This window comes from Apteryx rowi, unplaced genomic scaffold (genome assembly GCF_003343035.1).
Source record: "Apteryx rowi isolate R43461 unplaced genomic scaffold, aptRow1 scaffold_278, whole genome shotgun sequence".
Lineage (NCBI taxonomy): Eukaryota > Metazoa > Chordata > Aves > Apterygiformes > Apterygidae > Apteryx > Apteryx rowi.
Window position 1 is genome coordinate 731917 of NW_020449174.1, and position 20051 is coordinate 751967.

The 20051-nt window shown below is 44.9% G+C and overlaps 1 protein-coding gene across 2 annotated transcripts in view; it reads right to left on the bottom strand.

Moving 5' to 3' along the window:
• The window catches only part of DIXDC1 (DIX domain containing 1), a 41816-nt gene extending 26575 nt beyond the window's left edge, over positions 1–15241 (bottom strand). Inside the window, exons 1-3 of one of the 2 annotated variants that reach the window (XM_026068674.1) lie at positions 15032–15241; positions 2287–2416; positions 1265–1390 (exon numbers count right to left, since the gene is read on the bottom strand). In XM_026068674.1, the coding sequence (XP_025924459.1) occupies positions 1265–1390; positions 2287–2416; positions 15032–15091 (316 nt within the window). In that variant the 5' untranslated portion in view covers positions 15092–15241. Of the gene's footprint in view, positions 1–1264; positions 1391–2286; positions 2417–14952 lie in introns of both variants that reach the window. The other variant, XM_026068673.1, reaches the window with a different exon arrangement.
• Positions 15242–20051: the final 4810 nt, after the last annotated feature.

The window sequence follows — 20051 nt, forward strand, 5'->3', positions numbered from 1 at the left end:
CCCAGCATCTAAACTAGCTCAAATGCATTGACTGCGTTCACTGCAAAGATCAACTGTTCTTTCAGATTAGAATTTTTTAAAACCATTTAGTGAATTGAAATACTCAAAGTCCATTAAAAATAATAGGACTTAGGCTTCCAAACAGCAGAGGCAGCCTTGAAAAAAAATCACAGGTGCTGGAAGCATAAAGGCTGGTTACTGTTTGCTTTAGTGGCCAAAAAATAAGGAATAGTCAATATGTCACAGTGACAGTCACCTCCATGTCACTCATGGAGAACATGAAGCCATGGATTTGTGTGACCTGCTTGAAGTCCCAGAATGAGTCAGTGTCAAAGCTGTGATCAGGGCTCCAGAGCTCGTGCCACAGAGTCCTGTGCCTGTATCCCATCCTATGACCACATGATGCATCATTTCATTGTATGTCTGGGTTGATGCATTTGTTATGGAAGTTACCAGTATTGCCACCATTTCTACAGTCATGAGCCGGTAAGAATTAGTTTGCAACATTACTGATYGAGCCTTCAGTTTGCCAGTAGCTCTACTGTGGGGACAGTACTCATTCCTTTTTATGCAAATACTAAGCTTCTCACCTTGAGGCCTATAAACCAACAGCTTGCGCTCTTTTGCTAAAGCCAAGAAAGGTCATGTGCTCCACGTAGTCAGTCTCAGCATCTCTCCCCTGCCCCCCATCTGCAGGGCCCCAGRCAATAGGAACAGTCCCCCTCCCAGTACAGTCAGCAAACCGCAAGGATGAGGGCCTGTTTTCTGCCCCACGAGTATTTTTTTTCCCCCAGTCCTTATGATACGTGACTAAATCATGCCATAGACATGTGATTTTGTGTACTGGGTCTCTTTCCCATTGCATGCACTGTTCTTCTCTGCACAGGAAATACAGCAGAGTTTGTAGGCCACAGGAAGCATTATCACAGGTTTCCAGAGGTCCAGAATTATTTTTCCCAAGGCTCATTTTACAATAACAGATTTGTACCTCCTTTCAGTGAGACAGTCTAAGTCTGTATTACCCATTACTGACTGTTTAATAGCAGGAGAAAAGGGATTTCTGTTCTTGTTCACTGAATTTTGCTATCAAGAGCAGATAGAAATACAGTGTCATTCAACCCAAAACCTATTACCAAACCACAGAGGGAAAAAAAAAAMCCACTCCCCACAAACCAACCGGTACACTATCAGTTTAATATGAAACAAAACAGAACTAGGCCTTCAACAAATAGAATCATCTGAGGCTACCTCCAGAAGCACATACCTTTGGCTGATGTCTGATGCATGCGGATCTTTTTGGATGCCACAAACTGTAAGACCTTCTCCACATTTTCCCTCATTTCCTGCTGACTGGTGGGATTGACCTGAACTCCATTCAGCTTCTCACCAGCTGCGAAAATGGAACACCTTAATTACAGAGAGGAACAGAACTGCTAGGTGCTGTCACAGGAACGGTCACAAGTGTAGGGGCTGATCTTGCATCCTGTCAGGGACTGCAAGAGACATGCGTGATTTCTTTTCCTGCTCATAAGGTATCCAGAACTGGGGATAACCAGGTCAGAGATGAGCTTTGCAATATATTGCCTGCAAAGGTRCATTTTGAGCATACTTCATTATTCCATGATTGCTCCTAAGTCAGTCTGTGCTCATCTGTGTGGAAACATTAGACGGTACTGCACAGTCTCAGAGAGAAAGCACCATCTCCCAGGACTGCTTCTGCTCAGCCTCTCTGTTCTCTTCTTATAAATATCAATATCTCGGCAGGCAGTTCACTCTTCTGAGAACGCCCCACATTGACACCTGCGTGCGTGTTGTCTCCCAGCCCTGCCCTTAGCATTGGAGATGCCGAACTGAGTCACAGTGACACATATACACAGAGAGGCAGCTAAAGGCCCCCACCACAGTGAGAACCTAACACCATTCCTCTATAAAGGAAATCCTTTTGTGGCTGTATTCCAGCCTTGCGGGAATTAACACGGCCTCTGACAGGTTTCAGCACGTCTGCCACATGATACATTCGAGACCACGTATGTATTTGGAAAAGTCCCCAATTTGGCTACCCCCCAACGTCACAGATGACTGTCTGCTAACACATTTGGACTTCAATAGAACTGCCTGTACGGTTTGCAATTTTGTTTCCTTTTAAAATGGCCCACTCTCCCCCAGCTCTGATGCGGTCAGTAGTGCCCACCGGCCAGCCTCGCAGAGGTCCGAGCCAAGGCCAGCCTCTTCCGCACAGTATCTGAAACTGCAAGATGAAAGATAGTGCCATGTGGCATTACTGACCTACAATCTCGATAAGCGAGGAAAGAATAACTCCGTCTCGGAGATCTTGTCTCAGGTCTTGGACTGGCTTTATTGTTGGCTTCTTCTTCAGCTGGGAATTCACCCAGGCCACATATGCCTGCAGTTGTTGCTTGAAATAAAAAACAAAACAAACTGTTTGCAAACCACRGCTCTTTTAGGGGGAAGTTGGATAGCTCTCACTTTTCTCTCACTCTTCTTCACAGATTTCACCATCTTCTGCCTTTGAAAATAAACACAAATGGATCTCATCCCAAAGCCTGCTGAGCACTGACTGACGTCATTGCACACTGTGCTGCAGCTCAGCCCATGCCAGGATGGGAAGAGCAAGCAGGCAGCAGGACAGGACTCGTGCTAAGCACAACTGAGAAGAGAGCTTGCTTTACATAATGTCTAATGCACGCAGGTGCCAAAACAATGCTGTCAGCCCCTCATTTTTGGTGCCAAAATTCATTCACTCACAGTTGTTAACTCCTTTCACTCTCACCCCCAAATATTTCCTTCCAGATACCTGAAAAATAAAAAAGCCACAGTGCAGAAGCAAGAAAAATCTGTGCAATATCCCACATTGAACTATGCCAATTACCAAAAGAAACAACCAGAGCAGATTTCCTGGAAGGGACCACAGCCTCCCTCCTCCTTAGCACTGCAGGCACGGCTCACTTGTAACAGCTCATGCAACAGGGATGAGCCACCCTGTTGCAGAAGACCCTTCCTCTGTTTCCCGGGAGCTGCACCCGCATTTCTAAAGGACCAATTCTGTTTCTATACAGGGCCCTGAACACCTGGGGGCTAGCTTGCCACAGCACTTAGACCTGCAAGAGCAAAGAGCGCTGCCCTTCTGGCATCCTGGGTGCTGCTTCGCACAGCTGCGGATGTTGACACGAGGGGAAGACCAGGGAGACCCAGGCTCCCGGTCAATGCGAGGACCCACCTGCCATCACCGACTGAAAGGCACACAGCCGCTTCACGTGGCCTTTTCATTTCTGTCTCCCTCTCACCGGCACTTCCATGGCTAGTGGGAGCCCTGGTGAAACTGAAATCCCTTTGGGCAGGGTTTGCGCGGCACGTGGAGTGTAAACAGATTGATTCATTTATGGGACTCTCTTTCACTAAGCTTCCTGTTATTCTGCTGGTGCAGCAGGTTTTAGGTCTCCATTTCATATTATCTCAGCAATGTCAGTCAGAGTTTATGCTTTTATTGCCCACAACAAAAAAATCACATTCTGATCACAGCCTCACTTTAATTATCTTGACAAGGGAAATCCAACTTTAGCCGCACCGCGGCTCGGTCTGCTGATTCAGAAGGGTGCCCGGACACTTGTGCTCCATGAGTTGTGCTCACTCAGCAGGGCGCTGGAGAGCGCGACAGAGGAAACGAGCCTGGGAGACAGCCCGCTCGCTTTTAAAAGAAGGAAGCAGAAGTGGCAGAACTGGTGCACGCTCGCTGGAGCGGACGTGGCCCTTCAGTGGATGGGGTCTGTGTGATCTTCTCTGGCTGTGACAGCAACAACATACGTCAGTTTTGCCTGCCCAGTTTCAGGGGGCTCTAGTTTCTACTTAATCCTGCATATCCCCTGTCGCATTAACAAGCATCGCCTTGACTTCTGTACCTTTTGCAGAAAATTATGATCCTGCACTGATTTTTAGGTCAACAGTAATAACAGCTCTTGCCAGCCTGCAAGAAGCATCCCAGCCTCTTGCAAGTATACTTAAACTGAGCACGTGGGCACTGAGATCCAGTCTCGCAGCACAAYCTAATTCCAGAGCCAGACAGACCACAAGCCTTCTATCACACAGGCGTTCAGACAAGCTTTAATTTATTCAAATAATTATCAGTGGAAGAGAAGTAGGTTTGTTTACAGAGCCATCTGTTACCCAGTAATACAGCATCAGCACCATTACGGAAATATCTGGATTCAATAAACACTTTCTGAACAGGGTTGCATGAAAATTGCATCTGAAGTCTATGGAATTTAAGAAAATAATCTCCTTCTCACCGATTGTGTTTACTTCTTTGTACTTATTTTTTTAAATCATTTTACAAAGTTCTGAACTAGAATGCTATATTGTACTAATTCCGTAATGGGTATAACTCCTTCCAGCCTGCAGAAGCTTGCAATTCTGTGAGAGACTATAGGGTTCTTCCAGTCAGAAATCTCCTTTTTCACTCAAAGGAAAAAAAATTATGCCAAAGTAGAGCCTTTCACTGAACAGTTGATTCTGTTTCTTCTCTCAGCATTCTTTGTGCATTTACATAAATGTATTTTTTGGCACAATGTTAATCTCTATTATTTCTTAAAAGCACGAGAAGATTAAAACTGTTACTAGAAAAAAAAAAACCACTTCTAAATCCCAGTACATTTACACTTTAAACAATCCTGATTAAAAGGAAGATTTGGGGGCAATGGAATATTAATGTCACCATTACAAAGGGGAGAATCTCATAGCAGTAGCTGCTACAGTACTGCAGACTTTCACTTAATTAGTAGACTTAGTATTACTTTTTCCACTAAAGCATAAGATTTTCCTCTAGCTATTCAGACAGTTGGTTTGTTCATCATTTCCGATTTTGTATCCAAAAAAACTTGAAAAGGTAATGACTTCACCAAGAGACTTAGATTCCTGCAAAACTAAAAAAACAGGGAGCAAGCTGTCACTTCTGGCAGTTGAGATGAGCAGGTAACTGAATTTACTGAGAAAATAACAGATAGAAAAGTCTAATGATCTAAAAATAGTAAAGCGGTGTTAAACACGTAAAGGGACAAAGCCTCCAAGCTGCTCAGCAGAAATCCTAATATAGTAATGCTTAAGCTGGGGAGGCAAAACTGCTTTGCTTCCTTACTTTCTGCGACTTCCCCGTTGGCCTGCACAAACAGGGCAGCACAAGCACTCRGCACGGAGCTGGCAGGGCTGAAACGCACTCCATGCTGCACTCCCGTCCCGTCTCCAGCACAGGCACGCTGGAGGGACCGGGCACAGCTCAACCCCCTGCCTCGGAGGCTCTTCTAACCTGCGCCTTTGCTCCAGAGCAGCTAGAAGTTCAGGAGGTACCAGGTGCTCTAAGGCCACGCTTCCACCTCATACCTCTCGAGCTGCATCCTCTGTGTTGCTCCCCTAGAAAAGCAGGAACGTGGTCAGAGGGAACAAGCAACCCTTAAAGCAGCAGTGCCTGCTGGGGAATCCCAGGCTTTGCAAAAAGAAGAATGGAAGAATGTAATCCTTAACGCTGAGTTTCCTCATCTTTCCCTCACTATTCCTTCTGATTATTTGCAGCTCCTACTTGGAATATCCAGGCTTAATTAGACCACAAGAATTTGAAGATCAGGATTATTTTTCACCTTTTGTGCAGCACCCATCCTAAAGGGATCTCGGTCGTAACAAAAATTATACTATCCTAATTAACAAAAACAGACCCTAAACCTAGAGGCAGGGCAAACAGCAGAACACAAGCCAGGCTCAGGAAAGGATGCCAAGTGAGCCTTTAAGCCCCGAAGGCAGGAGCCCATAGCGCCCCATACCTGCTCAGGTATCCTGACAGCTGCTCAAATCCTTTGCAATTCTCCCGTTGAACCTTTGCCCTTTCAGTAGGAGGGGAAGGTCCTGCAGGACCTATTTCACTAATTCCTGCCATGTTCTAACTCTGCTAGTTTCAGCTTCCTACAGAAGCTCCAAACTGCCCAGGATTTAACAAACCCCTGGAGCTTCCCCTTGTCGGTTTATAATCAGGTGTGGCTCACGGCTATATCTAAGAGCACTCAGAGACAGAGCAGCTACTGTTCTAACTAGCTCACCCCTTCCCTTTACCTGAATAATTAGTCCTTCAACCACTGACTACCCAGTAATTTTCTGCTACTCCCCTGCATTTTGCTCTGAGCTTCAGTTCAGCCACATCCTGGACTTAACAGGGCAGACACCAGGGCCCAGTCCTGCCCCCCCTTTCCCCTCCCCCCCCAAAAAAGGCAGAATTTTCAAGGGAAAAAAACATACTAGCCTAGTCTAAGATTTACTATACAGAGCACAGATTATTAGGATTGTGATGGATTTAGGTTTAATCCTATTTATATTAACACAGCTTTGTGTTCCAAAAAAAGGCCAGGTTTACCTGTACGCTGCAACTAGGAAAGTAACTCCCTTACCAGAAGGGACTTGGAGCCCAGATTGCTTCAACTCCTAGGCRGGTCACTGCAAGGTTCTTACATCCAAGTCACTTTGGAAGCCCTAAAAGACTTGTAGGGACTGGAGAAGATTTTAAAGCAAGATACTAGGGCCACCCACAAGGGTGTAAAGGGTTTGACAACTTGCAGGTACTTCTGCTAACATGTTACAGGCTACCACTTCAGTGCTCTTCAGTGAGCAGTGCATTTGTGAGGGCAGGATTCCACTTTAGATCACTTATTCAGCATACATTCTCCAAAAATGCCTTAGGCCCACTGGTCACAGAGGTCAGGAACACATACCTTCATGCTTTCCACTGGCAACCAGTTACATACTGTCTTCAGGAAGGGCCCACCCTTCTAGGGCCAACACCTCTTCTCAAGGGCAGTGAGCCCTTGCTGATAATTATAATTAAGTATCATTATTGAATATTTTCCACAGGTGGAAGAAAAGCAGCAGCTCTATTGCAGATCTTCTGCCAGCCCTAGGTGTCCTTGCCATTCTCATTTAGCCAGTGTAATTCACCACCTGCTGCTTAGGGCTCATGTTTCTCCCCTCTCTACCATCAATCAGCCCCGTCTGCCTGACAGTAAATACAGGCAGATCATGATTCCTTGGAATGCTAGTCTGTCCTTTGCTCTACCCCTTTTCCCAGTGCCATCTATATGATGCTGCATAAGGTTAATTTTCATCTCCTCTGAGATTAGGGAATTGCACATTTTGAAGCTGGCCATCAACTTCATTCTTGGACGAAATCATTCTTTAGCAGGCAGATTCCTCCAGAGGGCCTGACCTCCTTGTTCCTGCGTTACAGGAGACTCCCACGACACTCTGTGCTTCTAAGAAGAGGTGCCTTTTCTGCATTCATTTGATGAACCTGAATCTTTCCTGACTGTTGGATTTAGGGACCGAGCTTAGAAGAATAACGTTGCTCATAATCTTTACTCTATACCCTCTGGACACTGCCCACAGGGTCAATAGTAACAGCCCTCACGCTATGAGGTTGGTCCCAGCATGAAAGGCATTTAGTGTCCTGCATATTCAGAGCACTGAACCAAATGTCTGCAACAACAAAGCTCAAAGGGTGGTCTAATTGCATCAGGATGTGATGTTTAAGGCCTCACATGATTTCTGCGCTCTCTGACATCTTAATTAGATGAWCTCTGTAATCTGCCATCCAGTGCTCTTCCAGTTTTCGGTCTTATGTTTTTGTTTGATGAGGCCTTTGCAGAAGCAGACAATAAAAACTCACAAGCAAAGAGAATGATGTTTCTCTCTGCTCCCGAAGTCAGCAGAAGATTTTTTTTTTCTGGAAATCACTACTTAAATATGATTCAGGCTTTTTAACATAGGGAGATAGCCTCTGATGCATCGAACAGTGAAACACAGCCACTTAGGACCAGAGTGATGCCAGAAYGACCATATATACAGAGAGGGTTCCTCTTTCATATAACTCTTACTTTAAAGCAGGACATGTAATTTTTTTGAAAATAACTTTTGGCCTAATGTGTATTTTCCATATCTCCTATAAATAGCCCACCTCAAGCACAGAAGATGCCTCAGYGCAGCAGCACTGTTTGGAAAAGGAGGCATCTATGCAGTTTCATGCACACCAGGAGACAGAAATATTGTGTGAACTGAAACAGAGAAAACTTGTGACTCAAAACAAGGAGACCTCCTTAACTCTTATCCCCCCCTATCTGAATGCAAACATGGACACTTCCAACCTCCTAACATATCTGGACAAGGATTTTTCACTGATTTGATGAGATCCAGCGAGAAGGATTACCCTGAAATTTTGATGAAAGCCAGCAAATATTTCCTATGTAACTTCTAAGCTCAGTTTCAAAGCTTCAAGCAGTGTAAACCTTTTGGAGGAGCAGCCCAAGGAAGCCCTTATCCCAAACTATGTTTTAGGCACTCAGTTTCTTAGTCTTAATACAAACCCTTTCTTTAGTTCTGTGAATTTATCTCAAACACTAGCCACCTGTTTTTTTAGCCAGATTCCAGAATGTGAAGAGTACAGTCTTCAGTTCTCTGATCTCTTAGCCCACGCAACATTTTTGAAACCACTGATTTTGACTGCCCTTCACTGGCTGTTCAGGTTGGTCCAAAGATTTTAGAAAGCAAGTGCCTGCAACTATGGAAAGCATTGGCCAGATCTTTAAAATTTCTTTAGAGATATTCCTGCCATCTCTGTGTGGTCAGAGGAAATATAAGGAGTTGTAAATCCAACTCTCTGGGCTTCTCAACACAGATCTCACACAGGAACTGATTCTGCCCTTCATTTAGAAGGTCAGGATCAGGAGAACACCGTCCTCGTGTCCGGAGGGAGAAGAGCAGGGATTTTTGCTCAAAGCCTGGCAGTACAGCAGGGCTGAAATAACAGCTGCCTTTGGCATCTTGGCTAACCGCTTGTTACTGGGAGGGGAATAAATGACTGCTCTGTGGTGCCTGTTTGGTCTATTACAGGAGCAGCTCACTGGCAGACTTTCAGATGCCAGCTCAAGTGCTGGGAGGTCTGTGAAGGATGAAGTTTAGAGTTGAAGGTGCATTTCACATGTTGTCCAAGTACAAACAATAGCAAGAATTTCCAGAGCACCCAACTATCTTTCAGGATACATGATTACTGACTTCAAAGTTTACCACATCTTTCACTGTCTTTTACCCATAACCAGTAAGAGCTGGGGTGTTACAGAGCAAGGCCCAATTCCACCAAAAGTGAAAATATTCAAACTCCCTAAATTCCCTCTGCCATTTTAATTTTTTTCGTGTTGCACAGCCACATTTTGAACAGTTGTCATGCTGCATTCCAGAGACATTTGACTTTCAGTAGAGGATGGAGTAATTCTTACGTGTGCCTACAAATGCTGCTATTTTATTCAGTTAGTGTTGCATTTTAGAATACATTTTGAAAGAGCTTAATAGATGCAAATACAAGATCTTTTTACACAGCTCACGAAGCCAGCATGACCACTCACATCTGAAAGACAGTTATGCTTGGTAGTTTGTTACAACCTAATAATAACTAACCTTGAGTCTCCTCCCAGGAAACTAAACCTAGGTGAGCAGATGGCAGGAAATGCACGTCTCCAACAGCTTTTTATCTCCATATAATGAAAGAGTTATTTTATTTGTGCAGAACAAAAGCCCAGTGATCCCATTTTTCCTTTTCATGTAAGCAACCTTTTCCTTCTGCTGATATTTTGCCAAGACATATCCTCGCTGTCACACAGAGATCTCACCTGTGCCACCCCTCTTCCAGATGGGGGGTATTTTTGTGAGTGGTAACTAAGCAAGCCTTCTTCAAAYAGTAATTTTGCCTGACACTTTCATAACAGCACAAGTAAGAGTTCTCCCTGGGATTAATCTGTTTTCTACCCATACTCCTTTTAACTCCTATCTCCTGTCTGTAAAGGTCCTGGGATTACTCACTATACCTTCCACACCCACAGTGGCAGTCCTATGCACTCTTTTTATGTTCACAAATCTGAAGGTGGTATCTGTTCACTTAAGCCACGTTGCTGTGTTAGGGATCACTTCTGGCACTTTTGCAGGATGTTTTAGTACCTCAGCTCCCCAGTCTGAGGGAGGAAAGGATTTTGAGTTTTGAGGCTCTTTTCTCTTTAAACAAACAGTGTTTCCACCCAAGCAGACGTGCAAAAAGCTGAACCGTAGATCTCTTACTGTAAACTGCCAGTACTTTGGAGCATATGATTCTCCCTGATTGTCAAATGGTTCCACTACACCCAAATAAAGTTTAAGGTCTGTCAAAACAAACTGCACTGAGACATCATCTGATGCTTCAGGAAAGAAAAGGAGCGTTGTTCCTTATTTAGGAGCATGCAGTCACTAGCCCTGCACAGAGGGAGGAAAGAAGCTTTGTGAAGAGGCTAAGCACACAGTACGACTGAACAGTGCCTTTTGCAGGCAAGGACCTTTAATCTAAAGAGAAGGGGAAGGGACATCCAGYGAGGTTACCTGGTAAGGATGCAGGGCACTAAAGATGCATTTAGGACACAGACTCGGTTCCTTGCTCTGCTTGCTCACTGTGAATTTGGCAGCTCACTTTGCCTCTGTGTGCCTCAGTTTCTTGCTGTAAAGCAGATGTACTAATTTTTGTTTTCCTTGTAAAATGCTTTGAGATCTACAGTGATAACAATAAACCTTTGCCTGTTACTGTGCAAATGCACTGGTAATACACTCTGCCTAAGGACAGCACGGACACTGCTGCACAAGCAAAGCACAGCCTACCTTAGTCATACAGTGAACCTCAGGCAGTGATCAAATCTTAACRGCTGAACCCCTAATCTTGTGTAAAAGCAAACTCATTTTTCCCTTGTTGATAGTCCTGCTGCTGGCTAGGCACAAGGGCTTTGGACAAACTCAACAAGAGTTCCTACCAGAGCAAGCAACTCTCTGCTAAAGAACATCTCCATGTAAATCCAGGTATGGGAAGCCCCGGCTGTGTTTTCTGATGTCTGTACTTGAGGCATAGCAGAATTACACAGCAGCAGCTGCCTGGCTTCTTGCAGACCAGAGGGGCAACCTGGCAAGAATAAGCAGTTCTTCAGCTCCAAGCCTTTCTTGCTTTGGCCAAGCCTTAAACAAGTGAGCTTGATCATCCTGTTGCTTTAACAGCGTATGACCGGAAGTAAAATGCTAGCGGATACATACCAAAGTAAAGCTGATGTGAAATGAGACTCAACCATACTACGTGGAAAATAGCAGCATCTCTACAGAGCTTGAAGTAGTTAGCAAAAGCCAGGCTTTGAGGAGTCACTACACTACACGACAGTCACTACTCAGTGCCGCAGGGAACACACAGGGATGGGCTGGCCCTAATGGGCTGAACTGGACGAAAGAGACTGGAGTTAAAACAGCTCTCTTCACAGTGAATCCTATTAGCTATAAATAGCACTCATTGCAAGGGGAGGGTGAGTGCAGGCTTCTGCTACTAAGATCCCAGTAGCAGAGACGTTTTTATCACAGATCACACATTAGACAATGGGGGACAGAACGGCTGCGAGCACAAGACAGTAGCAACACCAGAAATAGAATGCCAGAAAATTACTTCAACCAGAAAAGCAAACCAAAACCAAACCCAGGCCATTTCTCGCAGCAAGGATTCAGATCTCACAGATAGCATGCTATCTAATCACCTCAAGTGAACTGACAGATACAGCAAACCTCTAATGGTGAAATAAGCAGAGAGACTATATATGTGGGAAATAGAGGAAATTCCTGTTTCAACCGCCACTCAGCTGTGAACCCACCACTCAGGGGAAATTATTACACCCTACGCTCAGCAAGGCGGCAGGCAGCGAGCAGCCCACCAGGGTGAGAACACAGAGCCCTACCTGCACCGCATCGCTTCCTGCACACGTACTGCTGGGGAACGAGCAGTTCCCACCTAGCAAAACGCATATGCRTTTCCCTGCGTTGACAAAGCCTTACGTGGCAATCTTGCACTGCACTTTGCTGCTGTTGGAGACCCTAATTCAAAACAGCCTCTGCTTGGGCTCTTGAAAATTCACCTCCATTTCAATCTCCAGGGAGTAGCCAGTCCCAGTCCCAGGCTTGTTGTCCAACGTAGTCTCGGAGGGAGCAAGTTGCCATTTCAAATGACTCATTGTGCACAAGCAGCTACATACTGAGTCTGCCAGAGGAAATGATCTTCCTACTTCAAAAAGAGAAGGCGGAGAAGGGGATAATTGTTGAAGTAGAGCCACATTAAYGGCTTGGAGCTGTCAGGGCCATTTCTGACACATTTTCTGTGAGCCCCATCTGTCTTAAACAACTCACAGAAGCCTGAGCACTTGTCTTAAATAAACTGCATTTCCTCAAAGAAAGAGAGTGACCTGAGGCCACATGGACAGAGTCACCACAGCAGAGACCCTGTGCTCTAGTTTTCCGTATGTGATAAACTGCCATTTACAGCAACCACACATTCCCATGGCACCATCCAGCTGTGGGACTGAATTATTTAGCTGTCTCAGAGCAGCGTAAGACTCTCTAAACAGCAGGGAAGCACCTTCAAGGCAGGATAYTCCATTAATGAAAAAGGGACAGGAGCTGTGTGATGCCCTCAGGGGAGTTCACTCCATTTCAACATTAAACAAAAGTAACCCTGCTTTGGATGTCTGCAGATGACACTCTCTGCAACCTATTTAGGCCCAGGGACTCTGAAAGGGAAGGGAAATGCACAGCCCTGAACTTGCAATTTACAGGTCCCCTTTAGCAATTTGTGATTATGTTAATCATGGAGAAATCACCAATCTAACAGGTTATGTGTGAAGCAGAACTGCATTAGCTACAGAAGGGACAACGATGCTGCATCCTCCACCCTTGCTCGAGAGATAATGAGGCTGCCCAGGTGCCTTCAGCCAGCAGGGTGGACAGGGAGGGAGGATGCAAAGAAACAAAAGAAACTTGTCTGTAGCCTCTCGCTGTGTTGGGTAACATTCCAGGCATGGATTATCGGCCAAAGGTGCAAGACAGAGACACAGAACCAGCATCCCTAGAGAAACAGAACTATACCTAGCCTCCAGGTCCCGAGCATGTCCAGGGTTGCACCTGAGCTCAGCACATATACCTATAAGTTTGCTAGCTACTTACTTATTTGTGTGGGCTAATCTATGCACAGATTTGGAAAGTATGTCTTTATATTTCAGGGTACCTAGTCACAAAAACAGCCACCTGGCCACAAAAGATGCTCTACCAAAAGCATAACAGACATTGAGTCAGCAAGGCAATTCTCGCAATTCGCTGCTTGTATAAAATTGTGTCTGACTCTTTATCTTGAATCTGGTTTCACACCCAAACATTATGCTTAGTAGCCACTCACTTCTAGCCTTTTAATATTGGAGTCCTGTGTTGAGATCAGACACCTTGGGACACTCTGTCACATCTGGGGACTTATACAAATAGCCACATAACGTGGAGAGCCGGATAGAGGGGAGAGTATGGCTGCTGGATCAAAACAGAAGACAAGGAGTTACAGGGTTTCTAGTTCATTCCCAGCTCTGTCAGTGATGCAATGTCTGCCCTTTGGCAAGCCGTTTAACCTCTCTGTGCCTTAGGTTTTGTACCTGTAAAATTGATTTTATTTTGCCCTTAGTTATAAAGTGCATGATGTGGCCCAGTGCAGAGATCCCAAGTGGGAGACATGAGAGTGAATCTCAGGTTCTGCCGTGGCAGCTGAGCAGCCTCTGGGTAAAACCAGACAGGCTGGGTGAGGCTGGCATTGAACGTAAAATTGTTTTTTGTTCCCATTATTAATATATTGGTTACTTTTAGCTTACGCCAGAGAAGAAATTGCTGCCCTTGAGAACAGGAAGTGTAACCCTCTACGACTTGAGCTGAAGTGATACCTTTGCAGCTAAAAACGAGACTGAGGTTCTCTGTGGAGAAGGGGATGGAGTATTTACCCAGTTAAGCAGAGCATTAAAGGGAGACCTGTGGTTGGCATGAAGCTGTGAGGTTCGAGTTTCATACCTCTTTTGTTTTGCCTCGGATGACTGGCGCTGCTAAGCTCGGAAGGGGTGTGCGTTTGCTCTAAAGAATGGAGTATAGGGGTGGCACAGTCAGATGGGGTCGGGGCCTTGCACAGACGACGAAACACTAAACACACCCAAAACAGGATATGCGCCCTAGGAAAGAGCAAAACACACCAAAAGACCCTCCCCTCCACCAGGTGAGAAAGGAAACAGCAGCCACTATTTGCTTCCAGAACAAGCCCCCCCAGTTTTCCTTCCTTCTCAGCTTGCAGGCAGGAAATGGTGCTCCAGCAYGGTTTGCATGATGAACTCCAGCCAGGCAGTGGCTGTCCTGGCATTTTGTGCCAAGTCCGCAAACRGAGAGTCCAACTCAACTAACTTTTGTGCACCCTAAAGAGGGAAGCAAACAACAACCTGCCCTCCCCTGGCAGTCTCAGCATTCCCATCTTTGGAATTTCTTGGMGGTTCTCATTCCTTATTTTATGATTTACCTGGCTCCTTGACAGCAGAATAAGCAAATAAAGAAAACTTCAAAAATGCTATTTCCCTGACCAAGCTGAATTTCAGTCCCCAGAAGTTCAACCTACAGAACAGGATGGAATAACAAACGAGACAGACTGCTCTGTGTCAGCCTTTCCTGAGAACCGTGTGTGTTCACACAGCAGATTTACAGCCTTTCCAACAGCTCTCAGACATAGAGATCTCCTATACTCAAGAGAGGAGTCAATGCTACAAAATAATCCATTCCCCACAACCTTACTGCAGTTTACAGTATTTCTGATACAAGAATAAAAGCTCTGCAAAAAAGAATAAAAAATCCAAGCTAAAAACATCAGCTGTAAAACAGCTACAAACTCTTCAAAACTACTGCTGTTTTGCAGACCCCTGGCTGAGCTGCTCAGTATGCTTTTCTGCTACTCRGCATCTCTCCCTCTCAGAAATCTTGCTCATTTTTCTCCTTTTCTGTTTCTCAGAGCGCTGGGAGACCTACCAGTTCCTGAGAGAGGCTGCACAAAAGGTGGCTGCCTTGCCCTGGAAAGGTCTGCATGAGCCTTGGGACATGCATTTACCTCCGTGAAGCCCTCCTGCAGGATATCCAGTAAATTCCCCCTGGCCAAACAGGCGAGCATTCTCCACGAGCCCACTGAAGGGCGAGGGTCTCAGCAGACGCAGGGCAGCTCCTCCGGCTCAGGGCACRACCTCTCCGTCCTCCTCCCAAAGACAAAGAGTTGGAGCTCATCAGGAACCGTATTCATAGTCCCATATGTGCAGCCCGTTACTGCGCGCAGGATAGTTGAGCCAAAGTCAGGGCTTGCACTGGGCATGCTCGTGGGGAGCTGCTGGGGGAGTAGCAAGCTACATGTCATACGGTTCCTATAGAAACGCTTCAGCTTACGAGATGCAGGCCCAGGACTGAGTTGGGGAAACATCTGAAACCTATTTCCAGCAATCGTTCTCACGCGGAACCTGCTGCGTGCAAGAGATTTTCAAACCCACCAAACACAGCGAGCTCTGTCCGGCGTGGGGGCAGGGAGAGAGCAGGAAGGAGAACGGCAAACAGCAGATGTCTTGCTTAGTTAGAGAAGTTGGAGGGAAGACTGGAACAGCCTTCAGCTTTAACTCTCAGCAAAGGGTCAGCAGCCCTGAAGAAAGAGCAGCGTTTTCAGCAACCCCTGGAGAGGCAGGAAATGGCAACCAGGCTACAGCGTAGCTAGTAACGTTTACACAGTACTAGGCTTCACTCTAGCTGCCWTGCAAAGAACTTGAGGAATTAAAAACAAAAGAAAGAAAACTTTCAAAATAGAATTAAATACAATTGCCAGCAAAGTTTCTAAATCAATAATAATTGCATTCATTCCAGAAAACAGCTACCAAATAYCTCCAGGCAGTCCCTCAAACTCCACCTCATCTTAGAGGAAATGCCAGAAGAAAACATGAAAAACCTCTAAGAATGGCTGAAGCCACCTTCTGCCAGAGGCTCTAGCTGCCAATCCACAGAGCAACAGTACAAGTACTGTCCAGTGACATTCAGGCTTGCCTTCAGATTTCATAATATTTGGTTTTGACCAAGCATTTCCAAGTGAGAAGACACATTTAAAAACAAACATGTTTTTCAGCCTAAGTATTGGAAGGATCTGGAGGAAAAAGCAATGGCAAATTTTTATCATGCTAATATTCTCTCCACCACATCTGGAGAGGTGCAGCTAAAATTCAGAAAGACAAGCAATAGGTCATTCACTACTATTACCAATCCCATTCATTCAAAAAGGAGCTAGCCACCTCCCCAAAAATAACATATGAGTTTTAAATTATTTATTTATGTTTGTCTTCCTTACATACTTTTAATAATTCAGTGTGAACTAAGATTTTAATGTTATCATTGATTGTACTACCACAGCTGTTAAACAAAATAATAAATATTGTGAGGCTTTGCATAAAATTCTTGAGAGTTGGCACTGCTGATGGTTAGCACCATGATCCAGCCTGCATTTGAGATGCAAAATGGCTAATTAGATGTCAATAAATATTTATCCACAATTTGTACAATGCAATCAAGTAGATTGTGCCCTTGCAGTTTCAAGCAAATTTCATACATAATCTGAATAAATGGTTTCCCCATCAGACAGAAAGTGACCTCATTTGAGCCTTTTCTATGGACTTTACYATGATATTCTTGACTAATATTCTCAAAGAAAGGTCATATTTACTATCTGTTTTTCAATGCTACATAGTAAATATACATTCATAGCAGATTTCTAATATTAACAGGTGAGAATGCTAAGGTCAACCCTTCCCTATACTGCTTGAATTTATGGAATAAAGAAAAACAAACTCAAGGTGTACTGAAAATCAAATGCATTCTGGCTGCACAGAGAGGTGGCAGATGGCTGTTAGATGTTCTCTGGTTTTAGAATTTATTTTATGAATTTGATAGCAGATTAAATATTATATGCTCATAATCCTCACAAGCTCTAGATATTGGTACTTGTCCTTTGAAGAGGAGAGAAGCCATAGGCAGGCAGTCCCTAGTCACAGATTTTACACTGGAGACATGACACAAATTCACAGGATTTAAAAAATAAATAAAAATAAGAATAAAGAAATAATCTGTTCAAACAGTACAGAAATACGAAGCACACACAGGATTTAATTTGTAAAGCGTATTGTTTAAATCATGATAAGCTGATAAACTGAGAAAAATGGTTCATTTATCATGATCCCCAGTGGCATTTAGTGGGTGTCCTGTTGCATTAGCAGTGGGCAACGATGAAGCACTTACTGTTAGTGCTTGCACTCCGTCATGTAAGGACTACAAAGCATTTGGGCAACAGCAGGATATAGGAACTGCCATTAAGTCACTGCTTGCTGTGCAACCGGTATTTGACTATAGAAGCTTTATGTGAGGTTTTGACAGGCATCTCCAGTTTGTCAGGGATGCAGACTGGCTGTGTTCAGAAGTCAGACACAGCTATTTGATCATCTAAACTCAAAACAATTCCAGGCTCCCAGTACAAGCTCTCTGTGGCACTAGCCCCAATCAGAGCCCCAACGATGAGGCAATTGCACGATACCTCACACATTTGTCAGTCCGCGCATGCACTTTTTTTACCCCTAGTCCCTCTACCCCTATTTACTGGCACAAATGAGAGGACCTAAAGCCAGATGTGTCACCTATAATACAGTAGTTCCATCCCTGAGAAATGCAGAAAGACTGTCTCAGCTGAACACACTAGTGGAGCTGTGAAGAAGCTGCTTTGGATTGGAGAGCCTATTCAGGTTAGAAGCCCTCCGCTGCCTGCCTTTTTGGATCACCAAGAGAAGCTGGGAGTGAAACATGAAATTCAGGTGTTTCCTTTCAGTCCTGTATCCCTATTGTGGACCTTCTACCTACTCGAACACCAACACAGCAAAGGGCAAGGTGTTGTCCTAAGTGTCAGGTTCAGGTACAGACCTCCTCACAGCATGTTTCCCATCAGAGATCTTGTCATCAAAGATTTGCTTCTATATGGGGATTCTTATCTCTGAAACAGAACTGCCTCGTTTTGACAATATGAACGTCAGAGAATAGAAAGTAGGCCACTTCTGCTGGCTAGCCTGAGCGGCAGAGCATGCTGGGCCCTCCTTTTGTTTGTAACAGTAACACAAATGCAGCTGGGGGGGGGGTGCTGAAATACCTTTTTTTAATTATAACCCAGCTCTCTCCTCTTTGTGTTTCACTCTTTTACTCTTGAAGTAGGAACCATATTTTTCTTTCAGTTTTATAGCATCATACAAGAGGCCTTTGAATGCTAACTTTGCAAGAAGCAAACAAAAGAGCTTCTATCTAAAAACTAATGCTTCACAATTCTCCCTTTCAAGAGTGACTTTTAAAACTCCCTGAAGGTGAATCCAAAATGAAGGGGACTGGGCAGTGATATCAAAAGGGCCTTGGCGTCTACTGTTCTGGGTGTGAGTGACCTTCAAAACAAACACCTAGGACATCAGTTTGGTTGGTGGCATTGCCCTCTCCCGGCCAATTTCAGCATAACCCTTGTACATTCCCACTGTCAAAGCATGGGCCAGGCACATTACAAAGCCCTGTTACTTCTCTATTTCATGTTTTCATGGTGTGACTGTCATGGTGTCACAGGATCACCACCAGTACAAACACCTAGGCCTTCCTTCAAGCCTCCCCTCCAAGGATTTTAAAACATTTTATCAACATTCACCAACTGTTCCTTTCCACAGCTCTCAGGAAAGAGAGAAGGATCCATGGCTTCATTTCGGATCTCGCTGGTAAAAATTGGGTTGGGGAAATAAGGGCAAGTGAGTTTGATTCTGAAACAAAGTATGGGAGGCCACAACTGCAGGAATAGCACAAAGAGCTGCCCAGTGCAACTAATGCCTTCATGTCACTGAGCTTCTTCCCCCCACCAGCACCCAGAAGAGAGGACAGGTCCAATAAGRACTCCAGGAAACTTACAGAAGATGCAGCAGGCTGTGACGTGCGACAGGGAACCACATCTACCAGAGTTCCCATGCTGGTTGCCACAACTTAAGACAATGCTAAGGGGAATGTACCAGTGCTCCGTCCTCCTTGAAACCTGAGGAGGAGAAGCAAATGTATTAAACACAAAGGGAAGAAACTTCTTAGGGAGAAAAAGGGGGGGGGGGGGACTTACTAAGGCAAATCCTTAATTTGACCAGAACAAAGGAGGAAAGTTGCCACCTTCTTTTGTTGCCTTCAGCAAATATATTTAAGGGCTATAGTCTTAGGACCTAGGGAAAGTTACACATTTCTGTATCCTATTTCACATGTGAACTATGTACAGTGGACAGAATTCCCTTGAAACATATGTAACATCAGGATTCCTGGTTACATTGGCTTATACTGTGCAAGGGATCTAATTATCTCTTTACATGTGTAGAGGGGGAATCCAAATGAAGCAGAGGTTAAATACGCCAGGCAGTAGGAAGTTTGCCTTCAGGAGCCAAGTTACTGTCAAATACTGAGGCTATTACTTAATTCAGTATTAAAGGACCCAAGCAGTAAAGATCCATAAATAACATTAGGAAACAATTCCACATACTGACTTATCTGCATTTAGGAACTTTTAGTAATCTACATTTGCATAATCTTCTTTTAGAGGTCTGGAGTAAAGTTCAGTGAAAGCAAAAGTGGGGGTGTTTGGAAGAGGTAACAGAATGCAAAATGCTAAGATTCCTTTAGACAGACTCCTCAGAGTGGAAAAAAAAAACAAAAAAACCCAGCTGGAATCATTATTCCTAAAAATTACTTAGAGGTGGGCAAAATGTATTCCTGCAGTAGCTGGTTACTATTCTCCCTGGTGTGCCACCCCAGTCGGGTACCGCTAGGACCAAAGCTCAGGGGGTATCAGGTGAGAGCGGAGAGGTAACGGGGCAGCGCCGAGGCAGGCGCAGAGGCACCATCAGGCCCAGCCTGCGGAGGAGGCTGGCAGCGAGGGGGCGCGGAGGCTGCGAGGCCGTGGAGGGGCTGCGAGACCCAGGATGCCTCTGGGAGCAGGGCTGCACAGGGGTTGGTGTGTGGGGAAGGGGGCCAGGATCCCTGGAGAGGGGCAGGCTGGGGCA